Here is a 25,593-nt window from a genome sequence, read left to right as displayed (position 1 = left end):
AATTGTTGAGTAGCTGGGATGGGCAAGTGTTTGTTGGGGAGCAATCAGAGTCATATGAGACATCCATGCAGCAAGGACAACCTTTGTTCCCACCATTATAAATCACAGAGTTTCTCTGTCCTGCATGTTTTCTAGTAAGCATTGTACATGAAGACTGGTGCTGGAAGAATAAGTCTTTGGAGCTGGAAGTTCTGGAGGAAGATGTGTCTGGAATAGAATTCAGGCAGACTGGGTATATGCTGAGGTGTTCTCTTTCTCATGCAATTACACTGGTATGTACGTGACATGTTCTCATGTTTTCTTACAAGCACAGTTTAACACAATCCGACGTGTACACAGTTGGGAATCTCTGCAGTTATCCTGGTTGAAAGCTCTGTCCAACACATTTCAGAGATGATAGAGTATTACGTAGAATTGTATGAGGGTCACTGTGGAAAATGGAAGCCCCGTGCCCTTTGCAAATGCAGCAGCTCAGGTCTGCATGAACCCATTCTCTTTTGATCACCCATCTGCAAGGACACTATTAGAGAGCCTGGGTTTGCAATGGAGAGTGAACTGATCAAGGCTTTTGCAAAGTGGATGGTAAAGTTTTCCCAAAGTACACCATGGTCCCATGGCTAGAGCGGCCACGTTTCGGGGGGGGGGGGAGGAGGGTGCTAGGAACTCTGGGATATGGTTACTTTGACTCGGGTCTGTGCACTTCAGTGGATGCCAGATCCCTAGGTTTGAGCATGAGTTAGAAAAGGCTTAACGTAGAGTTAAAATACAAAGTAGGCGATGCTCAAATCCAGGGTTCCCTAACCATGGGTCCCCTGACTTGAGTCCCACTAACCTTGGGTTTACATTATAGTGTAGACATACCCATAGTTGCAGCACGGGAATGGGAGTCAGGAGATCTGAGTTCTGTTCCCAGCTATACTACTGACATCATATGTGACAATGACAAACGATCTCTCTGCCTGCCACTGCCCCTCTCCCCTGGATTGTAAAATAAGGACAATATTTAATTCACAAGAGTATTTAGGCTTAGAGCTCTTTGAGATTTGCCTGTCAACATTTGTAAAGGGCATAGAGATCTTTGGCTGGAAACTGCTATAGAAGTGCTGTAATTAGTATTTGCCATGTAAATACTGTTTGTTGGTACCTGCTGATAATCTTTTGTATTGGGGTCCCTCATTCAGGAATTTTACCAGGATGGAAATGGACCAGAGAATGTTGGTGTTTATAACCTGTCCAAAGGAGTTAATCGATTCTGTCTTTCAAAGCCAGGTAGCTTCTTTATAATGTTGATTTAAAACATTGCTGGAAGTTTAATATTTTTTAAAGTAACTGATCTTCTGGGGTCCCTTAAATCTCTGAATGATAGTTTACTATAGTCCTGTTCATATAGAAATACCTTGTAAGGCTTATGCAGTCTCTCATACTATTTAGTTCTTCTGTTAGGGGTAGTGTATTCCTCACAAACTAATTGAGGTAAGAAACTTTCATTGAATTGGATCAAAGGCACTGATCTTTGAACATTTAAATTTAGCAGGCTAAAGGTTCATATATTTTGTTCATAACTGGGCTTTCCCTTTCTAGATGTGACATCACAAATCCCATAGGTCTGATTGCAGTCCAGGGCTCCTTCTGGAAAAGGTTTGAAATAGAAGATAACAAAGATTTTTCAAAGCAGAAAAAGGAACTTCAGAAAGTTTGATTTAAAACTTTTCTGTGCTGAATGCCCCGATAGCCTGCTTAGTAGGAAAATCAACACACAACTCTGGGTTTAACTCAGTATTAGGCCTTGATCTTCAGTTCATTGTTAAAGTCAGTTGTCTTATTGATACTGCAGTGGTCAGTAACCAGTTGGAGACTAGTCATCTTAATAGGTTACAAGTAACCCTGTTCAGTTCGTGTCCACACAAGTATCACAACAGACTATGCATGTCCCCACCTGCCTTGCTGCCTAATTCTGTTTGTATCAGTGTGGTCTGGGAAAATCTGGAGACTAGCCCATAGTGCCTCTATAGTATTCTCTCTGGTATTCAAGTGAGGTAAAACAATTTGTTAGTGCCCACAGAAGGGATTGCACTGATTTAACTAAACTGCTTTAAATGGCGCAAATTTTGGCCATATTCTGTCGTTAGAATTCTGCTGAATGTTAACACACAAAACTTCAATCTTTTCAGTGCTTCTGTCTTTGACTCTTCAGGTGTGTATGAAGTGACCCCACGTTCCTGTCACCAGTTTGAGCACAAGTACTACATTTATGACACGTAAGAACAAATGTTACCCAATGCATTTGACATGTATCTTCCATAATACCCTTTCAAGATGCTTTCCTCACCTGAGACTTTCATCAAATCAAGCTTAAAATATTGACAGTGAGCCATTTTAACCAGTAGAGGGAGTCCTTATCACAACAATGTTAGAAAGAGGAGAGAGACTTTCATGTTCATTAGATATGGCCAAAAACTAGTCTCATCCATATTTTAAAACTAGTAAGCTTTCAAAATGTTTTTGTCATTTTAAATTGATATTTTTGACAGCTTTGTTTCTCTGAATAATAATTTTTTTCTTTGTAGCAAACATCAAAATGGCTTTTTACATAGACCATTGATCACTTGTCAGGATTGGCATGCAAAAGACTTGTAACAAAGTGCACAAAGATGAATTGCACTGTGTAACTACCCATAGTGTTATGTCTAAATTCCAGCCCTGGTAGTTACATTCTACCTGCTTTGCTTTTGCCTGCAGTCTTTACTGAATAAAGTATTCCCCTTAAACTGCTGTTGTGCAGTGGTGAGCTACCTGAGCTGGTTGTGCCTGGCTTGGTGGGTGGAGTAGTCTCACTCTTGTATGCCACTCGCACCCAGAGATACTAACCAAGAGTGAAACTCCATTGTGCGAATGCATAACGGGAGACCTTGGTCCCAAGAGTATACAGTTGAAATAGACAAGACGGACAAAGATTGGGAGGAGGAGCAGAGGCCTAGAGTCAGGCAGTGACTTGCCCAAGGTTATAGAACAGATCAGTGACAGCCCTATGAATAGACTTCCAGTGCAGTGTCCTATTAGCTAGACCACACTGCCTTCCCTATATAACTTGTATTTCCAAGTTTATAAAGTGCACGGGATTCTTGGGGGCAAATTCAGCTAAATGGGATGCTTTTGTTTCAATTTTTTTAAAAGGAGGAGATACTGAGTTCACCTCTTTGCTGCTCTGATTTTCAGATCTTCTCCCAGTATCCTGACACTCACTGCAGTTCGACACCATGTCCTGGGAACAATAACAACAGATAAACTGATGGAGGTGACTGTTACGATTAAGTAAGAACAAAGAAATCTTGTGGTTAAAAAAAAAGAAAAGAAAAGATATCTATTGCATAAAGCTTTATTCAGTTTTTTAATACTGCAATCTATAGCACAGCTGTATGACTGCTTCTTGAGTGATCCCACTTTTAGCCACAGCATTCTTTGAGTAGCAGGTCATGCTGTGTGCTTGGGATTCTCTATGGATTTATAAGGGTTTCTTAATGATTGTTTTGAACGTTGTCTCCTGATTCCTGTTTAGCCCTTTTATACTTATTTGTACCAGGGTTAAAAAAACAAACAACCCCGGATTATGGTTTTCCAAGAATTCATATTTGTTAGTGACTTGCCCCTTAGCTGGAATCTAAAGGAGGAATCGACATATTAGCCTGTTCTGAATTTTCTAATCCTGGGATCTGTTTTTTTCTTTTAGTACTTCAAAGAGAGAGTCCTCTGTTTTAGAGGCCTGTTACTGATGTAAAGAAGCTATAAAAAGAGAACCATGCAGAGTGATTACACACTAATGTGCCCGTTTATGTTCAGCTAAACACACAGCACACAAGGGAGTACTGATTTGTGAACACTGTAATTGTTGGAGGTGCTGTATCTGTTTGGATGAGGCTGCTAATGATCAGAGCTTTACTAGAGCTTTGCTCATATTCACATTTTCTACTATGGGGTTCTTAGGCTTTCTTACGGTATGGAAATCATCTTAAAAGAGAGTGCTTTTCCCTGCAGGGCCTCACCTCTCTTAGCATAACAAACCTGTGCAGCTACAGCAACTACTTGGAAAAGTAACAGCAACAAATTGTTAGCTTTTTTAAATACAGTTCTTAACAGCCACAAACAAGGAGATACAATACCATGCAACCAACCAGCTCTCCACAGACCACCAGCAAGTGCTCTGCAGACTACTGCTGGTCCACAGCATGTCTGCTCTAGTCTGTTTCAAGCTTTCTAGAGAAAGTGCCTTTTATGAAATGAAGGAAAACATGTCCCAGATCTTAAGGGACAGTTCTTATGTTAAAAACCCTCCATTTGTTTTTAAAATTCCTACTTCCAAGGATCTGAAGCATGAGCAAGACTATTATAATGGAACTAAATGTAAAAGAAGGAATTGACTTTTCACAGTTATGGTTTGCTTTTTCCTATGTACGTTTTCTTCATCTTGGACAATAAAAGTAGACTAGCCAGGTCAGCTTTCAGTTCTAGCTCATTTTCCCCAAGAGAATGATCATATATATGTGTATAGTCCTTATGCACCTAGAATGCTGTATAAATGTTAATGCTACTGTATTTGGGATTCAGGTGCTGCAGGGAAACGTTTTGTTGTTTCAATATATAGTGCACGTATATATTGTCTAAATTGAAATGTTTCTATTGATCTTAATTTCTGTCAAGGTTGTTTTCACAACTTGAACTGGGGTCCAAACCTGACTTGAAACATTGTTTTTGTTTATGAAGACTGGTGACTTGAAGTTATTGTCCTTCAGCATCAGCACTTGGTCCCCTTGATTTTATTTTTGTAGCTGTTTTGACCATGCATACTTTGTACCTCTAAGCAAGGCTCTCGCTGAGGTTTTTAAAGTTTCAGAGCACTGGCAAATGAAATATGAGCTCTCACAGGCTTGCATTTGTTTTGTGTAACTGAGCTGCTGTGGTCAAGTAGCTTCAAAATGTGAAGCTTCAATCTTTCCCCATTCTAGAGTAAACCAGGCAATTTTCCTCTAGGCTAAGTTGATGATAGGCTTTCTGTGTCTTCTGTGAACGTGCGTTTCTGGGACTAGATGGCTGGTATGCGGGAGGGAAGTTGGTTCTGCTTTTGAAGTTGCTTTAGTTTTGTTTGCACTTCGAATAGGTAGTGGCATGAAAGGAGGATGGATAAAGAAAATGAGGAAACCGGAGAGATTTGAGCAGTATGGAACAAGGAGAGAGGCTTGTGTCATTGCAGACGTAATGAGCACGTAGCCTCAATTCCAAAGAGATTGTTCCGTTTTCTCATTTCCACTTTCAGGTCTTCAATTGACAGTGAACCTGCCTTAGTTCTAGGACCCCTGAAGTCACTGCAAGAGTTGCGCAGAGAGCAACAGCTGGCAGAAATTGAGGCTCGCAGACAGGAGAGGGAAAAGAAGAGTCAGGAAGAGGAAGGAACAAAGCCACCAGTACAAGAAATGGTGGAAGAACTTCAAGGGCCATTCTCATATGAATTTTCATATTGGGCAAGGTACTATGGCACACAGATATGCAGCACCATTTTCTTGGTGCTGTTGTCTAATGTTATCCAACTTGCATTCTCCCACACTGTGTGTGCACCACTATCATCTGGGTGGAATGTGTCCAAGCTACTTTAGTGCCTGTGGTAATGTTCTGTGGCTGCAGCCTAAAAAGGAAATTGTACTACATAGTGTCAGTGTTTAATAGCTTACTGTTAGTTGATTTTTTTAAAGTCTCTTGATGGGTATTATAATCACTAGGCAGTGTTATGAGAGCTGCTAATCTTGATCTTGTTTGAGTTATCTAGGTCTGGAGAGAAAATCACTGTGACACCTTCATCAAAAGAGCTGCTTTTCTATCCAGCCTCTGTGGAAACAATTGTCAGTGGAGGTAAATATGTGTAAGATAGTAAACGTACAGTGTAAAGCCAAGTCACATTCCCACAGATCAATTCATAAATTGTTCTTCTAGGGTTGTTCTGGCATTATGTAGGCCCTTTCAATTGCAGCACAGTTTCTGTATGGCCTATTTTCACTTATTAAACATTGAAAATGTAGTGTTTGAGCTGCAGGATAATAAAGAGAGATGTTTCCCTCAGGAGTCCCTGTTCATACCCACTAGGCGCTATAACAATATCAATAATAATAAATTGAAATTTTTTTGTGCAAGACGTGTTGTAAGGCAGGGTTACTAAAGCTATAGCTGTATGGTCAAGTCTTTTCTTTCATTACACAGATGAAGAGAGTACATCTATAGTGGAACAGACTTGAGCTTTTGATTGTGATTAGCTCTATCAATTAGCTATTGGGATAGATTTCTATTTTTGTATTTTTTTTGTTCGTCTTACAGTTCATCTGGCAAATCTAGGTTTCTGTTGCCAAAGATTTTTTTGTAACGAAGTAATAAAAAATAGTCCTCATGAAACAAATTAGTTGATAATATCTTTGCCATCTACAGATAGTTTGCAGTACAGTTACAAATTCTTTGGCTATGCCCAATATGCCATTGGTTCTTAGGTGAATGCCTTCTGATATTTGATACCTCTAAGAAAGTCTTGGACTGTCTGTGTATCTCATACACATTTGAATACTGTCCCAGGCTGTACTGTTTTTAATTCTTGCACACAAATGGTTTTATGCCTTTTTTTTCAGGATAATGTTGTTAATGTGGCACAAGGTGTCTCCCTCCCTCACGCTGCCTCCTCCCTCGTTCCCCTCCCCCCCAGCTTTGAAATAGTAAAGTCACTTGTGAGTGTATTATGGCCTTTTGATTCCTCTCCAAGCGTGTATAATACACAGTGCTTTATCTGAGAGTTAATCTAGTAAATCTAGTTTGACCTCCTGCATAACTCAGGCCAAAGAACTTCAGTCAGTGACTTCTGATGATGCTGAGATGTTGCTGTAGAGCACAGGGTGAGTATATTGTTACTGTCTGTTTTCTTTCCTTTCCAAGAAAGCTGCCCTGGGAAGCTGATAGAGATTCATGGAAAGGCAGGCTTATTTCTGGAAGGGCAGATTCATCCTGAGTTGGAGGGCGTTGAGATTATCATTGGCGAAAAGGGAGTGACTTCACCACTCATCACAGTTTTCACTGATGACAAAGGTGCCTATAGGTAAATAGCACAATTGTTTCTGTCTTTTGGGTTGCCCTAGTTTGAATGCTGTGAGGACTATAAACTTGAAACTGTGTGTGTGTACTGTCTGAATGCTTCTTGGTAGGTTTTTTTTTTTTTTTTTTTTAACTGGTTCTTGTTTCCTTTTATTTGCAGCGTTGGCCCTCTCCACAGTGATTTGGAATATACTATTACTGCACAGAAAGAAGGGTTTGTTTTAACTGAAGTAGAGGGAACAGTTGGGGACTTCAAGGCTTTTGCTCTTGCTGGAGTGACTTTTGAGGTAATGTTCTTCACGCTTCAAGTTCCTCACAAGAGAGTATGCAGTCAAAGCCTCAAGAGCAAAAAACCCAAATGCAGAGAAATAATTGTGGGATGTGGGGAGATTTTGCCCTGGAATGATTTTGGTGTCACTAATTAGTGGAACAAATCTCCCTGGTGGACCGTGACTTGCTATGCAGAAATTATCTTGCATGTATTACAGTGAAGGTGTTAGAATCGCTTACAAAATACTGGCTTTGTGTGTGTGCTCTTAATTTAGACCATTGTTTTCATAACTACTTTGATACTGTCAGTAATTTTCCAATGATGTTAATGCCTTATAAAGTAAATTGCAAAGTTCAGTAGCATTGCTCGTGTTCATTGATCATTGCTGCTTTTTAAAAACAGATTAAAGCTGAAGATGACCAGCCTCTTGCTGGAGTTCTCTTATCCCTTAGTGGAGGGATGTTCCGGTCTAACCTCCTTACCCAGGACGATGGCATGCTGACCTTTTCCAACCTGGTAATGTTCACGCAGTTACAATTTTCCCTATTCTGGAAGTATATATGTATGTCTATGTTCAGTCGCACCTTGCCCTCCAAAATGGAGATGTTAGCAATACCCTTCAGTACTGGGAGCCCATATTCTCTCCCCACTCATCTTACCCATTCATGATAGACATGAGTCCCCCAGCAAGTGTTGTGTTTAGTTTTATAAGCAGCAACCTGATTTTAATGAGTGGAAATGGGAGAAAACTAACCAGGAAAGACTGTGCTTCTTGACTCCTACTCTGACTCTCCCCACATAGCAGGCAGACTAGGCTGGGCTGCAGTTCTAGATGCAGCTTGTAAACACAAAGCAAACACATTAGTTTGTAATACTCTTGGATTCTTTGAGGATGGAATCCAGTTAGAGTATTGTTCACACCAGTATTTACACACGAGCCATGTTTTCTCCCATGAATCTCTTGTTTCCTGGTCACTCACCTGTTGTTGAGGTCTTGTAATAAAGGTAACACTGCAGTTCCCTCGCCCTTTGTATTTCATGCTCTTCCTCAGCAGAGCAGCGTTGGTTTATGGTCCCATATGTTCCCTGTTCTTCTCAAGTGCTTCTCGCGTTTTTCTTTTTTTGTTCTGAAAGACAGCATGGCATGTGGCTGTTGGGGGGAAACCTTAGCCCATATAGCATGGAACTCTTTAGGAAATGCAATTGGTAGGAGCCAGGTGAATTATTATGGGTATATTAATGGCAATTTAACTGAAATTGCTTGATGCCTCTTTGCAGAGCCCAGGGCAGTATTACTTTAAACCCATGATGAAAGAGTTCCGCTTTGAACCATCATCTCAAATGATCGAAGTGCAGGAGGGACAGAATCTTAAAATCACAATAACTGGTCACAGAACAGCTTACAGGTGAGTAGAGCTGAGATACTTCACTGTCCCGCTTAGCTTGTGTACCCAAAATTAACCCCTGGTCTGCATGGATGGGCATTAAGCCAAACTTTCACATTTTTTCCTGACATACCTCTGTGCCAGTTGTTTATGGCGGCTTTTCAGGGTAGAACTTAACTTCCTCATACTGTGCATCATAAAAGCAGTCTTCATTTAAAAATGCATACTCCGTGGACTTGGTTTTATGATTGAATGAGCATGGATTGAAGAGCTTTGGCAACTTCAATGAGTTGGGTTTGCACCAAAGCTGGTGGGAGACAGAGATTTGTCTGTTAAACCATTTCCTTTTAAGATGTGATTCCCATCAAGAAGTATGGGACCAGTCAAAGTAAATGATACACTATTTCCTTTGGATCTTTGTATCTGTTGTAACAGTGGAGTGTCTTTAATGTATGTGTCAGCAGCAGCCACATAGATGTAGTAATGGATCCATCTTTTCCACCCCTAGCTGCTATGGTACAGTTTCTTCTTTAAATGGGGAACCTGAACAAGGAGTTTCAGTAGAAGCTGTGGGGCAGAAAGAGTGTAATATCTATGGAGAAGACACAGTAACAGACGAAGAGGGTAAATTCAGACTTCGTGGACTTGTGGTAAGGATTGTAATGCATCCAGCGTTGTTTGCTTTTATAGTGTTGTGTGTGTTAACGGAACTATAAAATGCATTTTATAGTTAGTCACAGCTTAGTATTTTCTCATCACAGTTGCCTGATCAGACTCCCTTTGGTCTGGCTGTGGTAGGAGACATTGAGGTATAGTAATTGTTAACTGCAGTAAAAGAGAAACATTCATTAGTGTACATCCTACAGAACTTTCTGTCAGTATTCTGTGGGGGCCTTGGGAGAATCTTTTTGCACTTCCCTTGTTCAGCTAGAATAACACACAGTAAATGTGATATATCTAATGGGTATGAATATACACATGAATAGTACTAGTATCCTAGGCAAAGAGGACTTTGGACAGTGTTTACTTTCTTGTGTGAAATTATACCGCAGTAACATATCTGTCTTCTCAGGCAGTTGTGCATGCATATTTTAGATACAGTAAACAGTTCTGGATGAAGACCTGAACCAGAAGTTTTAGACTAGTATGTCTAGGATCAACTATAGAATACTGGATCATAAACAGAGCCCTTGCTTCCTGCATTTTGTCATGTTTTGCACAGCTATGGTTTCCTGCCTCAAGGTGTGCTGTCCTTACTTCATTGACAGCAGCATAAATTAACCTGACATAATTACGCTTTTCAAAAGTCCAAATTGCAGAGTGTTTATTGAATATAGAAAGGGACTATTTGATCTGTTTTTAAACCTTGTTTAATGCATTTTCTGTGTAAGTAAAATGTTGCATAGCAGACCGTTCCTTCTGATAAACCATTGGAAGTACAATCCTGGCCCTTTAAAACTTCTCTTGTCTCTGCAGGAAGGGATCCTCTCTTTTTAGATAGTGTTATTCAGTGACATTTTTGTTGCATGGCAAGAGAAACTTTCAGTGAATAGGGCTGCATCCATTTATGGTGGTGAATTATGAACTGAATTGTGCTTAGCTTTTTAAAGCCGTTTGAATATCTTGGTTCTGTTAATGATAAAGGTTCTAACATAACTGAACAATGGGATTTGTCTGAATTTTGTTTTTTAGCCTGGTTGTGTTTATCACATCCAGCTCAAAGCTGAAGGCAATGATCATATTGAAAGAGCCTTACCACAGCATCGTGCAGTTGAGGTAATTTCTTCTGGCATCTTTTAAAACCTGAACCTTTTATTAAAAGGCATCAGAGTTGCTGGTTGTCTCTGCTAGGTTTCATTTAATGTTGGAAATTTCAATGGGAGCTAGAGTTCAACCCTGCTTAGATGCATTTGAAAATACCAGTAGGGCCTATCTACATTTTAGACACCTCATTAACTTTGAAATTCTGGCCCTAGACCTGAATTTTAAGATGTCACATTGACTCAAACTGAGGCAGTCAGCAAGGGATTATATTCAAGGGAATATGGTTTATAACCAGAAATAAAAACAGGGTAACGTAAATACAAATAGTACCTAAAGACTCCTCCATCCCTGAAGTTAAATGCACCCCTATGACTTTGGATGTGGAGCCCAGCCTTCCCAAAGGACCTCTCTCCCCTCTGAATCCATTGTAGACAAACTATAGTCCTTTCCTTCCCCTGAGCATCTGCATAAGGAAATAAACAAAAGGTTTATGTTGGCTCATTGAGGATGAGGTAGTACCTTGGTCACTATGCTGGGTCATATTAGAATAACAGCAGTGCTGGGAGAGTTCTTTGATAGCTCTGCACACTGATCTGGAATCCTGGGTCTGTCCTTGCTTTCACTTTAAGAAAGTTCAGATCTCTATATGAGTTGTACACATCTTGAGTCTGTTTTGGTATTTGGCATATTCTCCATCAGAGGAGTAGCTGACTGGATTCTGTTTTGAACCAGAAGGTTCAAACAAGGTACCTTCACCAAATCCATGTCTTCATGCTGGATATTAGCTTAAACTAAATGAAGCCCCAATAGGAACCAAGTTTGAAATAAGTGATTTTCAGTCACCAAGTATCTGAGTCTAGGGAATTAACACAAGACACTGTTTCTGGATTTCCCTTAAGACAGACAATGAAACATTAGCTAGCAACTCTGAAGGATTTTGTTTCTTAGCATTTGCAAGTCTTTCAATTATTTATAGTATACTTATATTTTACACTTAATTACATATGGTAGATATCTTTTCTGTTGTTTTTGTTTATATGGTCCTGATCATGAAGTCCTCCTGCAGGCAAAATTACTGGTTCAGCTCTGTTAGGGTGACCAGACAGCAAGTGTGAAAAATCAGGCAAGAGTGGGGGGTAATAGGAGCCTATACAAGAAAAAGACCCAAAAATTGGGACTGTTCCCTATAAAATCGAACACCTGCTCACCCTAAGCTCTGTAGATCTTCATAAAATTTAATAAAAACCTCCTGAACTTAAAACTTATCAGATTTCATGAATATTCCTCAGTCGTTAGAGATTCTGTTTAGTTGCCTCTCATTTATCTCTTGACATCCAGCAGAGGTTAATTAGCCTGCCATTAGTTGTTTAAAATCTTTCTGTGGAGATGGTCATTACTCAGGATAAAATGGATGCCTGACCAGGCTTTCCTTCACTGCAGCAAAAGAAAAGAGCAGAATTTCTTCAAGCATTTGCACTCTTCATGCTAATTATGCCTGCTGCTTAGGTGGGAGGGAAGAGGCCACCCAAGTTGCAGAAAACAAATCAGTGCCAGTGTGCTGTGAATGATAGCCTATGTACACCAATTTGTCCTACTCTCCTCTTAGCTAGCGTGCTGTTTCCTTCCAGCTGGAGAGAGGTTCTGGGTTCTTTGTCTTTCAAAGGTATAAGACCCTCCAGATTCAGTCTACTCATGATATAGCTAGTTTTGAGGTCTACCACCACTTGACCAGTGTCCCTTTTTAATACAGAAATCCAAGAAGCACCTGTTTCAGTCACAACCACTTTTTAATGAGGTTATTTAGAAAAATAGTCTTGTCTGACATCAGTCAGAATCTGGTGTTTAAATACCCCACAGAGGTTAGACTGTTTCAAGGATGGTGGTCTTACAATTTAGCCTGCATGTTCTATACTTCTCAAATGTCTATGCAGGTCCTAGCCTGGTAAGACAGTGCTTGTCACCATGGCACCAGGCAGCCTTATGCTGATACAGTATTTACAAATGAGCATGCTCTGCTCAAGCAATGGAGAAAAAACAATTATGATTGGAAACAGATTTCAAGTTTCCATGGGACTATGATAGTAAGAAAACCAGTGTTTGTTTAAAATTCTGAGCAGTTTCTGTGTTCTGTTAATTTTGCCTCCTAGCAATGTAAATGTTCCTGTGCTTGTATATTGTAGGTTGGGAACAGTGACATCGATAATGTGAATATTATTGCATTCCGACAAATTAACCAATTTGATTTAAGTGGAAATGTGATCACATCTTCAGAGTATCTCTCTACGTTATGGGTAAGTGTAAAGCCAGCCCTTTAATCCTACTCCAGAGTATTTTCCTTCAACTCCAAGATAACTATGTCTTAGGTTGCTGGCAGTTGATCAGTAGCCAGACTATAAATTACATTCAGATTATTAGTGACTCTCTAACTACTTACTAAAGCTGAATTGCATTCTAGTTAGAGTTGAGATTTCAGTGAAAGTAAAGTGTTCTCAATGGAACGGTCCAGAGCTAGGGAGTAGTGATCTCTTTTGGACTGGCGCTCTGATCTAATCGTTTGCTCTCCCATTGGGAGAGCCTCTCTGGATCAGAGAACTGGATTTGACCCTAAAACAGCTTTGCTGCTAGAAGTCTTGACACATGGTTTTGTTAGGGAAAAGAGATCACATGAATGAAAACTTATCATAAGAATATGCCCAGATGAGAATACAGTTGCTTATGGCAGTATAGGAAATGAGTAGCATGGCTGAAATTTTTAAACTCGAGTGCCTGAAGTTAGGAGTTAAAATAATTTGGTCTCATTTTTTGAGGAGGAGCTGAGCCACTCACATTCACATTGGCTTCAGTGGTGATGGGAGTGCTGAAGGCATCTGAAAATCAGGCCAAATGGTTTCAGGGCCTGAGTACAGGATTTAATGCTGTGTTCCCCAGCTTCAAACAGTTGCTTTATTTGGACTGTTAATGTGTTAATGGCAATAAGGAAAATATTAAAGTCAAGGTATCGGGTTACAAACAGATTGTCTCCTTCTCCCCTCAGTTACCAAGATCTTAATTCCAGGTCGTTGGCTTTTACAGGAAACCTTAGAAGCACCAAATGCACAGAACAGGAGTGAACGGAAAATGTCTTGCTCTAGGGCTGTGTGTGTGAATGATTCTCTGCTCTTTCAGGGGAATTCATAACCTACAAGTTAGCCTTGGTGACTAAAGCAGCTTATTCTAGAATGAAATATATTTTCAAGTTTTTAAGCCTGCACGTATGTTCTGTTATTAATTTTGATCTTACGCACCCTTTGATTCTTGCATGCATCCTGCAGGTGTGGATGAGATCTTGTCTTTTAATGCAGAGACTTTTATCCTGGAGAGAGATGCATTCAGGATTGGCATAAACATTTAGTGAGAGGTTTTGTGACCTCAGTTTAGCCTGTTGTGGCTGCATAAGCTGACAGGACAGCTGGCAATCGCTGTTCTGGTTGGAGCCGAAATCTCAGAGATACAGGGCAGAACTGATGAGAATTAGCTATCCTGCATCTAAAAGGACTGTATGTGGTCCTACCAACTGCCTGGTCAATGGAAAAGGAAGAGGTTATGTTTGAGAATGCAAAATTCGTTAAATTGTAAGGGGAGATATAGAAAACAAATTACTGTGAAGTTATTGAAGTAGTTTTATAAAATATATAAAACTCCAAAGCCCTAGTAGGTACTTGGGAGCAGATGAGTTTTTACAAGCCCAGAGATCTCAGGTTACAAGATCCCAAGCCAGTTTGTGGGATTTTAAACTTCTGTAGTTTGACAGTGCCAGGTGTTCTAAATTGCCAGGTTGATTTCAGAATTTTCTTTTAACATTTGTGCACTGTACTTTGAAATGCTGTTCTCCCTTATATAGGCGATGTCTACAATATTTATTACAGTACATCCTCATAACTGTCCTTCTCTTGTGCGTTTCCCCGTCTCCCAGGTGAAGCTTTACAAAAGTGAAAATCTTGACAACCCAATTCAAACAGTCTCCTTAGGCCAGTCCCTGTTTTTCCATTTCCCACCACTGCTCCGGGATGGAGAGGTAATATTAATGATTAATTATTGGTTTCATTCATTTCATTTTTTTTTTTAAAGATGTTAGCACTATTTCCCAAGTGCTTGTGGCACAAATGTGATCTGTATTTGTGCTGGAGCAAGACGTGTCTCGGAAAGCTTGGTGCTTGTTAAACTGACTATTACATTTGAATCGTCTCCTCTCTACGAACCTGATATTTTCTACTGGAGCTGGCAATTGATTTTATTTTTTACACCTAGAATTATGTGGTGCTCTTGGACTCCACACTGTCCAAATCCCAGTATGATTACACCGAACCGCAAGTTTCGTTCACTGCCTCTGGATACCACAAACACATCACTTTGGTCTTCAGTCCCACTGTAAGTATCTAGTGTTCTAACTTGTTTATTTTCAAAGTTGAACTTGAGGTATTGTGCCTGGTATTGTCGCTTGTATGCTTCTCTAGACTTCCATTGAAGCCTATGGCAAGACTTCCATTAACTTCGTTGTCTCCCGTGGAAGTCTTGCTATTGATTTCAGTGCAAGTTGGATCTGGTGCACAGAGGAACATGCATACATATGAGGCCTCAAAAAACAAATGATCTGATCCTTGTCATATAAGCTGCCATACCTAGCTCCTGTGGAGTAAGTGATGGCAGTGGCATGAAAGAGTTGCAGCCATGACACTGTAATTCAGATCTGCTAATGGCTAAAATGTGTTGGAGTTTAAAAGGGAAAGAGGTTGCCATAGTAATTCCACAATGACTCTCCTAGTCAGGTAAGGAGTGTCACTTAGGAGAGTCCTTCTTTACCACTGGTAAAGAATGAGACTTGGAACCAAGACTGTCGGTGGAAGCAGGGGGATTCTCCAAACTAACATGGAGTAAAACTTCCACCCCTCATGTGAGAGAGATCTTAAAATGTATGATCATGCTCTGCCTCTGCCAGTCTAGCCATGTTTTCTGTGTGTGGCACTTAAATGGATGGTTTCTTTTCTGCCTCAGTGCACATCTCGATCCCAGTGGAATAGGAGGGAAACATGAAATGGCAGTTTTGGGTGAAGGATGCAGGTGTGCCTGGATGCTCCTCTAGTAGTCCATGTGACTAGCAATATTTAGGTATCATGTCAGGTGCATCAAATATACCTGGTTAAAAGCAGTGTAGTGACTTGCCTTACTGCATGAACTTTAAAAACAAACTCCCCAGCTAACAGGTGAGTTGAGCTGAATGAAGATTGCTTCTACAATGGAGGACGTAGTCCTCCTACAATGTCACTTGAACAGGAATTGGTCACATAGTAAGTGGTGAACATGCCACACAACTCTATTGTCAATCAGTTTTTAGTCATTTAAAGTTGAGAGATTTTAATAGGTAAAAGAGCAAGAAACGTTCTGAAAACCAGTGGCCATTGTTGTTTGCAGAGAAAGTTGCCTGAACAAGATATTCCCCAAGGATCCTACATCGCATTGCCTCTGACACTGCTCCTGCTGTTAGCTGGTTACAATCACGATAAGGTAGTAGAAGTTCTGTTTTACTATTCTAATACTCCCCATAACATTTTGTACTCTGTTGCATAAAATGAGGGTACCACCAATGTGGATGTCTAGATAGAAGTAAGAAAACAGGGTTAAATGTCAGTCAACAAAAGAAACAAAATGCTTTAGAGTTTCGTAAATACCTGCATATTTAATTTTAGCGTTAGTGTTTTAGTCCCTATGCTGCTTCTGTGTTTTGGTCAGCTGGACTGATGATGGTCCTGGAAAGAACAATGCCAGATAACCAATCACAGCTGTCATTGATGTAAGTGTATTTAACTTCTTCCATAGTGACCCAAACCTCTCTTCTCTTTGGGATCATAACACCAATGCCGTTACATGTTTTGCTTGCTGGAATTCAGAGTAGCCATTAATTATTTAATTTCAACCAGACAGAAACAATATTTGAGCATTTAAGATTTCCAGGAGGTTTGGATTAGACTGTTTCCCATTTAGAATTTACCATGGTCCAGTCTTTGAACCTGTTGCACAAAGGGCATGTCTACGATCTCTTTTTAAAAATGCTTGGCTGAGAATTACTATAGAGTGTTATAATTCTAAATGCATATACCATCATAATAATATCTTGCTTCCCCTTTCTTTCCCAGCTTATTCCCTTGCTGTTACAGCTGACAAGTCGACTCCAAGGAGTGCGGGCGCTTGGACAGACAGGTTCAGACGTGGGTGGCCCAGAGGATGCAAAGAGACAAGCGAAAAAACAGAAAACAAGACGGACGTGAGATGAAAGGAAAGATTGCGTGAAGTGACACTTCTGTCAGGTTGGAGCCCAAGGAGTTTTAGAAGACAGGCCACTAAACCATATTTTTGATGAATCTGTGGACTTCATTGACTTGAAATTTTTATTATACTATGTGAGCCCTTTGTCAGAGTGACTACATATTGGTTGTAAATTTTCTATGGCATCTACAGATTGTCTTGTTTTAAAATAATGAATTGAATGGCTCTGTTGTCACTCTGAACAGCTCTTCCATGCCGAAGACAATATTTATCTCATTATTGGAAGCCTCCTATTGGTCTAAAAATGTAACACATTCATCTTCACAGATAACTTTGCAGGGACAGTTCTAATAAAAACGGTTTTGATTTACCTCTCAGCCTTTATTATTGGGGGAGGGGGAGGTGTCTGCTTCCTTATCTTTCCAACCATCCACTTAATTCTATTAGGTCAGCCATCAGGGAGTTCTGTTAAATCAATAGGTCCATGAAATATGAAGTTTATATGGATCTGTATGAACTGGAGAACTATATCTTGGGTGTGTAAATAGTTCAAAAACTCAATTTTAGGTTAGCTGTTGTTTGCACAGCAATGTAATCAATGCTTGCCCAGTGAGTAAATTATCTTTAGTTAAATGTCAAATATTTGCCTGACAAAGATGAAGACCGTCCTTGGCTTGATGACTAATGTTAATGTCTGATATATATGCCCATGTTCCCACTGCAAAAGTTGTGTAAATTTCAAGTTTATATACGTAATGTGAACTCTGTAGACTTCCAATTTTCACAAAGTGGATGCAGCAAGTTATACCTTCCTTCCTGAAATTAAAATACATCATAACTGCAATATACATGGCCTATGGTCCTGCCTTTTCTGGAACTCTCATGCCACGTGTGACCATTTTGCCCTCTAGAGGGCTGCCTTTAAGTTGTTGTTGTAATTTGTTTAATTTATTTCTTTGTTTTAATTAGCAGAAATTTGAACTTTTGGAATTCTCAGACAAATGCTGTCCTAGTAAAACAGAGCACAATAATTAACCCTACTCCTTGATGACTGTTTCTTCTGATTCTTGTTTGAGGTGGGCAGTTAGGCATATAGAGTTTAAATGTTGATGGGGCTTTTTATTGACAGGTACCATAAAGGTTTAGAGCTTTTGAAAGATGCACATAAACATTTCTGAATTGTGCACTGACACTGATGTTGCCAGTGAGTGGCAATGTTCCTCTTCACAAGATCTGAAAGAAAGTTAGGTTACATTAAACATTTAAACCCAAAAGACATTACTGTTGTCAGAAGAAGAGATCTGGATGCTAAAGGTTTCATGATAGTTTTGTTAATACTTCTTACATTAGTGTGGGCCTAAATAATTAAAGTTCAGTACATTCAGTGAACATTTTCCATCAGCAGCTGTCATTGCAGCGCACACACAACCTCTCCTTTGGAGAGAACCTTTGTTAAGAATATAAAAATGAAGAATGTTGGGAATGCAACGGGAAAGTGTTCACAGTGTTTGAATTTTAGGGATGCATTTGCAATAAATTATGCTTTATTTATTGACCTCTTAATTTATATTGCCATGATGAAATACAGATATCTTTTGTTTTCTTATATAATTTATTCTAAAAGCAAGCTTGAATTGTTAACATTTTGATTTTGTTTTTAGTGCAGTAAATGTTGACCTATGAAAGGCTGGTCTGGGGAGGACAAGGATGCAGATTTTAAAAATACCCGAGGGAAGTTTAAATGTTCTAATTTTGGTCTTGTGGAATTTACTGGTGGATTGACATTTTAAGTAGTATCCACTTGCCTCAGCCAAATAGCTCCTATTGTAGGGTAAATCTGCACGTGATTGTAGCACAGATAGGCACCCCCATCCTAGCTTTTACCTAGTTAGCATGGGTAGCAACAGTAATGTAGGTGGGGTGGCACAAGCTTACGCATGGGTTAGCAAGCCAAGTATGTACCGAAATTCCCTGCATACTTGTATATCTGCAGCTAGCCCATGCACCACGTCTTTACTACCGTGTGACCCATGTGACGCACATTGAAGCTGGCACAAGTGTAACGACCCATGCTGTAATCACATCTTTACTTGTAGTCTAGACATAGCCTTAGGCTCAACTCTGGCAAAGGACTTTCATTCAAGGTTCTAGGATGCCATGAGGAAGGCCATGTGCGTGCAGTATTTGGGTCTGTGTCTACACTCTACAAGCCTCTTCCCAGGATTGGGCCCACACTAAGTGTATACATAGATCAAAGTGTATCTTTCATTGTTGGGAACTGTAGGAAAAATCTGAATGATACTAGCGTTCTCCTGTTATATGAACACATCTTAGAAGGGCAAACCTGAGGTGGAGAATACAAGACTGATGAAAATTTCAGCTTCAAATCCAAGGAGGCGTCGTTCCTTTAAATGTATTCTGTTGGGGGAAGGGGGTGTCTTTCAAGTAACTCCTCAGAGAGGGGCTGTCTGTTCTGTGTAGATACTGTACATCATCAGGCAAGAAGGGATATGCCTCAGTGTCTGTGACCAAAATTCCCTCTCCTCTTCCCTTCTTATAGTACATCAGCAGCCTATTCAGTTTAAAGTGCTTTGAAATGAAGGGTGCAGCACAAGTGTGAAAAATTCATTCTAATGATGATCTAGCTCACTCTTTTCAGGTGGGCAGAAAAGTCAGAATATATTTGCAGAATAGGGAAAAATAAAGCATGTGCTAAGAGCTAAGACTATTTTCAGAAGTTCACCTGACACACTAAAAGCAAGGTACTGGTGCTCTCGGTCAGTGCCTCCAATTCCACTCGGAAAAACCTGCCATCAGATTCTTCAACCCAAGAAGAAGACTGTTTTCACTTGAGTGTTGATCAGGGCCCTTTGCTTATTGACACTCTGCATCTCTCTCATTTACACTGTATGTGCACATATTATAAGGCTTTTCAGAAATTCACAATTCAAATGCAGAAACCAGTGCTTCAGTTTAGGAATATACTTTGCATCTGAGTGATTAAATAGATGCCCATGGTACCAGGTCTGCCTCTTTCTGTAGACTTAAATATGGGTTGGATTGGACCTTTGTCCTCACCATTTATTGAAAATGCCAGCGTTGTACATGGGTGTAAGCTCCCAAGTGGGTGCCTGTTGTTCAGTTTTCATGTAGCACAAGTGCATCAGTTTGCTGGCAACTGTCAGATTGACAGGTGGGTCATGTACTTAATCAGCAGTAGGATGTTTGAGCATATTTCAATTAGGAGGTATATCTTACTAGGAAAAAAGCCATCTGTTTTTCTCAGATATCCAATAATCTAAGACCTCGCTAATTTATTCAGTCTGGTTACTTGAAATATGGCAAATGTCTGAGTCCTAGTGGCAATGGGATATAGAATTAGAGGTAGTCATCAATTTTGTGTTTTTTCATAATTTTTTTCAAATGCATCATTGCTTCTTTTTATATTATTTGTGTGATTCTTAAACGGTGTAGCGCATGTGCTTAAGATTCTGTTGTTTAAAAATGAAATGGATCATTGAGATTGAATGTTTACAGTGTATTATCTCAGTGATTCAGTTTAAATCACAATGCAGCCTTTTTATTACAGATGACAAATCGAGGCATATTCCAAAAAATACTTTTTCAAAAATAGCTAATGTTGATTAGTAACACTTGTGTAGTTGTGACCAATAGGGAGATTTCCTGTAATATCCTTGAAAGACTTTATTTCATATAACTTATGTATTATGTGGGCCAGGATTGTGTGTAACTACTCCTAGGGAGGATATGTGACACCCGGGAGTTGAAAAGACTATATTGAAAATGTGCCAGACAAGTATGGACTTTGGGGATAATAAGTGTTAAGTGGATTTCCTTAAGGAGGTTAAAATACCCCAACTTGGATTATGCAAAAATCCAGCCCTTTGAAGGCTGAGGACAGAGTAATTGGCTGCTGATTACCTGTTACAGAAGACGAAGATCAAAGACTTGCAATTTATACAGAAATGGCTGATCTGCCCAGCTTTTGTTCTGGTTCTGGGTCTAAGAGGGATAACCATAGGGAAAACTCAGTTATGGGGTTTGAAGGACTAAAACCCACCAGAGCCATAGGTTAGAGTTAAGGGTAACTGTTAAGTGTTTTTTAGCATGCTCGTAGGTTCTTTTTTTGTCCTTAATATTGTCTCTGTAATGCTTTTTACCTTTAGAATAAATATGCTTAGAAGGAACTATGTGGTAAAATCACTGTGGGCAACACACACTGGTCATAGCCCTCAGAGAGAAAGCGAAGCACAGGCGCTGGCTTTTTAGGCAGTCTGGTTTGCTGGGGGATATGACAGTATCGGGCAGGAGCTGTGCAGCTTTAAAACTCCCAGTCAGACGGTAGTGAGACACAGGTCTCCGCCCAAGACAGGTTGCTGGAAACCAGTGAGTGCCCGCGAAGCAGCACCGAGAGGGAATACAGGTGCAGTTACCCTAAAACTGTGATCAATAACTGCTATCGTTATTTATAAAACAAAAGCATTTTAAAAGCAAGTCAATGAATAGTTAAAGATGTCAAGTCTTGTAATGTCCACGAAAAAAGCATACATTTTAATCAGCTCTAAAGAAATATGTATTTCTTAATAGTCCAGTAACCTTAACTCCAACCTAAGGACTTTAATATACTTTCTTGATCCGGATTTCAATATCAGAATGTTTTCTAAATGAGTTCTCATTGACTAGGAGAGAAATACATTTTTCAAATGGCTATATTTTTTGGATACCAATTTCTTGAATTTTATATATGTAGGTCAGGAGGAAAATTAAGATTATTGATTTATGCTCAGATTCGGTAACATTCTGAAATGCAGGGTAAAGAGCTGGCTATAGGGATTGATATGCAATGGGACATCCCAGCTTTACCCAGACTAGGAGATCCCACAGCAGGAAGTAAGGGATCCATGCAAACCTGCCAAAACGAGAGAAAAATAAGGTAAAAAATGTGAGGCCAGCTCCAGTTGACTACAAATGCGATAGGTGACATGGATAGCCAGCATTGTCCTTAGGTGTTTTGATTTCTGCTGGCATTATGTGAACAGGAAGGCTTGCTGTATTAGTGCAACACCCTCCTCCATTTATCTAAGACTCCCATTTGGATCCTGCTGTACTACTCTTTTCATTCCATAGATCATATGCTCTGCATAGTTTTAAGTGTAGCTAGAAAACTGCATACATTAATTTGATAAATTAAAAAGCCCCCTCCCCAGCTCCAGCCTGCTAAATTCAGGACTAGATCCCATACTACTGGTGCTATAGATTCTGTAGAATTTCTTCGAAATCAGTGAGAGTTAGGTACCTAGACAGTTTTGAAAATCCCCCTAGGCACCTATTGGCATATTTAGGTGCCTAAATACCTTTAAAAATCTGGGTTTAAGAGATTTACTCAAGATCAATGAGGTTCTGGGGCAGAACAGGGAATGAAACCCAGACTAGCCACCTAACTACTGAACCATCCTCCCTCCACAGTGTGGGAGTGTTCCCTCCAGTGTGTTTTGCCTGTACTTTTTTAACCTTTAAGTAATATTATGAGCTGGATGAAATTTTGTCATTTCAGGAGGTCGGTTTAGATGATCTGGTGGTCCCTTCTGGCCTTAACCTCTATAATTTGTTGAGATTCATAGGTGTGAGCTCATATTACTGTTAACCTAAATGTAGGGATAAGCCCACACATAGGACACAAGAAGTGTGTGAACCTGCCCAGGAGCTTTTGCTGCGTACTGGGGCATGTGTGTGTAATTCCTGTATGTGCATAATGTGTTTATCACCTAGTTCCTTTGGCTTCCATTATCATTTTTAACTCTTTGTTTTTACTGGAATCAATATGGCTGAATTATTGCCCTCTGTTCTTTATATAATCTTCCATTTTCTTCCCCCTCAGTAGTGTGGCTTTTGAGCTCATTTGAGCCTAAGAATTTTATATCGCTTGACAATTGTCTCAAGCCTCCCCCCCCCCGCCATAGTTCATATTTTATGTTCCTTTTATAGCCTAAAACTATGTTTACTTGAAACCCAGTGATATATTATGATAAAACATCAAACACTCACCAGAGGTTATAGAATTTATCATATCCAGAGTCGCTCACTAAACAGTGAAAGATAAACCTGTTTTTTATTGCCTCCAGGAGCAGGCCCCGTGTCTTTCTTACCTACTTATTCTTGTCGACACCAGTGTAATTAAATCCCCGCCACAAGACTCTAGCTCCTTTGCTTACCACTGTGAGTTTAGTCACGTAGAATTCATAAAAAAAAATGTTTTTTGTAAACCATAAACCATTAAACTCCCTCCAAAAGCTGCCCTAACATCTGGCAGGGGGGAAATCATAGGCATTTTTATTTAAAAAGGCAATTATTTTGGTTTTATGGTCTCTCTAGTTTTTTCTACATTATAGAATATCCTGCAGATACTAAGATTTCAAGTAAAGAAAGTTAAGATTCCCCCCCCCCCCAGTTCTACAGTGGGAGGCATGGGGGCGAACCCTCTTAGAGGGTCTCAACAGGGCTTCACTTAGGCACAAGGATCAGCTTCTGCATATCTCCTTGCAGGATCAGGGCCTGGATTTCTTTCTGCTGTGAAGATATGCCTGCCAAATGTAAACCAACGGCCAACTGGCTCCAGCCATACTAGTGCAGCAGCACTGTCATTAAGTGAAGTGGGACTATTTACATGCAGACTTTATTAAGCACAGGCAAGTTCTCCTTTTAAGAAACAAGGAAATCAAATACAAAAAAAAAAAAGTCAGAAAAAGTGTTTGCATTCTGCCCACAGCTACTGCTGTGCACCCCATTAACCTTCAATGGGCCTTGGATTGGATTGTATGATAGTAAATAAGGGCAAAATGTAGTCTGCAGAATCTTTGTTACTGGTGATGATGAATGGGAAGGAAAAAAAGCCGGCTTGACTATTAAGCCTCAGTCCTGCAAAGAGCTGCATGTGACGCCTACTGATATTAAATAGGCTCTGTGTAGATACAGGTCCACCCACGTATGGCTCATGGCAGAATAAGGGTCTTAGAATCTAGGAGGACTTTGCTGTCACTTTCCAAGTGGAGAGGATGGCTTCTCAAATGGAGACAAGCCCTGTGTCAGTGACACACAATAAAACTGGAACTTTGTGATGCCACTTCGCAGAGGAGAAGCACACTATAAATGTTGTAGTTATGTCTTTTTTTCACATTATATATAAAATCTACGAGGGCGTGGCTCCGTCTATATTTTTGCCTCACCAGCTGTCTGCTGATTATTTCCTTTGTGCTTCCATAACAATTACCTGCCTGCAGACTCCCTTAGAAGTGGGTGAGTCATTTCAGGGGCCCACTCCATCTGCCAGTTAGAAACATTACAGCTGTGCATTGTTTAGGGCTTGGTATAGTTTCATCTTTTCTATAGATGAAGTCTGATCCTCCATCATCTGTGTGCTGTACCTCTGTGTAGCTGGGTATCTCCACCTTTCACATCTTCCATCATGCCTCATATACAGTAAGGGTACGTCCAGACTACCTGCCGTATTGGTGGGTAGCGATCGATTTTTCGGGGATCAATATATTGCGTCTCATCTAGACGCGATATATCAATCCCCGAACACACTCCCGTTGACTCCGGAACTCCACTGGAGCGAGTGGCAGTAGCGGAGTCGACACAGGGAGCCGCGTACATCGATCCCGCGCCGTGAGGAGCCGAAGTAAATCGATCTAAGATACTTCGACTTCAGCTACACTATTCACGTAGCTAAAGTTGTGTATCTTAGATCAATTACCCCCCACCAGCGTAGACCAGCCCTAACTTGTCATTCATCTCTGCAGCCCTGTTGAACAGTTTGAGCCTCCACTTATGTCTGTCAGTAACTCTAAATGTAGCAGTTCATTCTTTATTTAGGTACCTGAACCTTATCTTTAGTTTATGGAGGTGATGGTATGATGGGACTGCCCGCAATGGCATGTAGCCAATCTAAGGCTGCTAGCAGCAAATATCACCAATGGCTGGTGATGGGACACTAGATGAGGAGAGCTCTGAGTTACTGCAGAGAATTCTTTCCCAGGTGTGTGTGGCTGGTGGGTTTGCCCAGATGCTCAGGATCCAACTGATCACCATTTAGGGTTGGGAAAGAATTTTTCTCCAGGTCAGATTGGCAGAGAACCTTTTGGAGGTTTGTCTTCCTCTGCAGTATGGGGCCTGGGTCACTTGCAGGTTTAAATTAGTGTAAGTGGAGGATTCTCTGTAACTTGCATCATGATTTAAGGACTTCAGTAACTCAGCCAGCAGTTATGGGTCTATTAAAGGGGTAGGTGGGTGAGGGTTCTGTGGCCTGCAGTATGCAGGAGGTCAGACTAGATAATCATGACAGTCCCTTCTGACCCTTAGGTCTCTGAGACGTTGTTGCTTATTTGCATTTCTTTCTATGTGTGCCAACAAACTGAGTGGTCTCATCATTTTGAATTAACATGGTTATCCTTTTCCTGATATACTTTACCTTTCCAGCCAATAATTGGCAAAGCAGATTGGCTGTAAGGAGTAGCAGCTATGTTCCCTGGCTGTCTCTATTGGTAGCCTTTTAACTCTTTATTATTTCTATTCTACCTGAAACATTTGCCTTTATCTGCCCCCCTCCCGATCACCTTGTCTGTCATCACATCTACGGCATACCACACTGCTCTTTTTTCACTGAGCCTCAAGCTGCTCTAAAATGCTTTTGTTTCTGATAAGAGCCAAGTGCCTGAGTGGACAAGAAACTGTCTATGC

The 25,593-nt window shown here is 40.3% G+C and overlaps 1 protein-coding gene across 1 annotated transcript in view; it reads left to right on the top strand.

Annotated features, from left to right (window-relative positions):
* LOC116830838 (BOS complex subunit NOMO1) overlaps window positions 1–17,206 on the top strand; it is a 36,087-nt gene extending 18,881 nt beyond the window's left edge. The window contains exons 15-31 of the mRNA XM_032790484.2: window positions 136–272; window positions 1,182–1,269; window positions 2,195–2,258; window positions 3,217–3,312; window positions 5,309–5,518; window positions 5,816–5,898; window positions 6,961–7,120; window positions 7,277–7,403; window positions 7,790–7,903; window positions 8,666–8,793; window positions 9,281–9,422; window positions 10,465–10,548; window positions 12,717–12,827; window positions 14,489–14,590; window positions 14,824–14,943; window positions 15,985–16,077; window positions 16,707–17,206. Coding sequence (XP_032646375.1) covers window positions 136–272; window positions 1,182–1,269; window positions 2,195–2,258; window positions 3,217–3,312; window positions 5,309–5,518; window positions 5,816–5,898; window positions 6,961–7,120; window positions 7,277–7,403; window positions 7,790–7,903; window positions 8,666–8,793; window positions 9,281–9,422; window positions 10,465–10,548; window positions 12,717–12,827; window positions 14,489–14,590; window positions 14,824–14,943; window positions 15,985–16,077; window positions 16,707–16,838 — 1,991 coding nt within the window. The 3' untranslated portion in view covers window positions 16,839–17,206. The remainder of the gene's footprint in view (window positions 1–135; window positions 273–1,181; window positions 1,270–2,194; window positions 2,259–3,216; window positions 3,313–5,308; window positions 5,519–5,815; window positions 5,899–6,960; window positions 7,121–7,276; window positions 7,404–7,789; window positions 7,904–8,665; window positions 8,794–9,280; window positions 9,423–10,464; window positions 10,549–12,716; window positions 12,828–14,488; window positions 14,591–14,823; window positions 14,944–15,984; window positions 16,078–16,706) is intronic.
* Window positions 17,207–25,593: the final 8,387 nt, after the last annotated feature.

Source organism: Chelonoidis abingdonii, chromosome 9 (assembly GCF_003597395.2).
Source record: "Chelonoidis abingdonii isolate Lonesome George chromosome 9, CheloAbing_2.0, whole genome shotgun sequence".
Classification (NCBI taxonomy): domain Eukaryota; kingdom Metazoa; phylum Chordata; order Testudines; family Testudinidae; genus Chelonoidis; species Chelonoidis abingdonii.
This window is presented reverse-complemented; position numbering and strand designations above follow the sequence as displayed.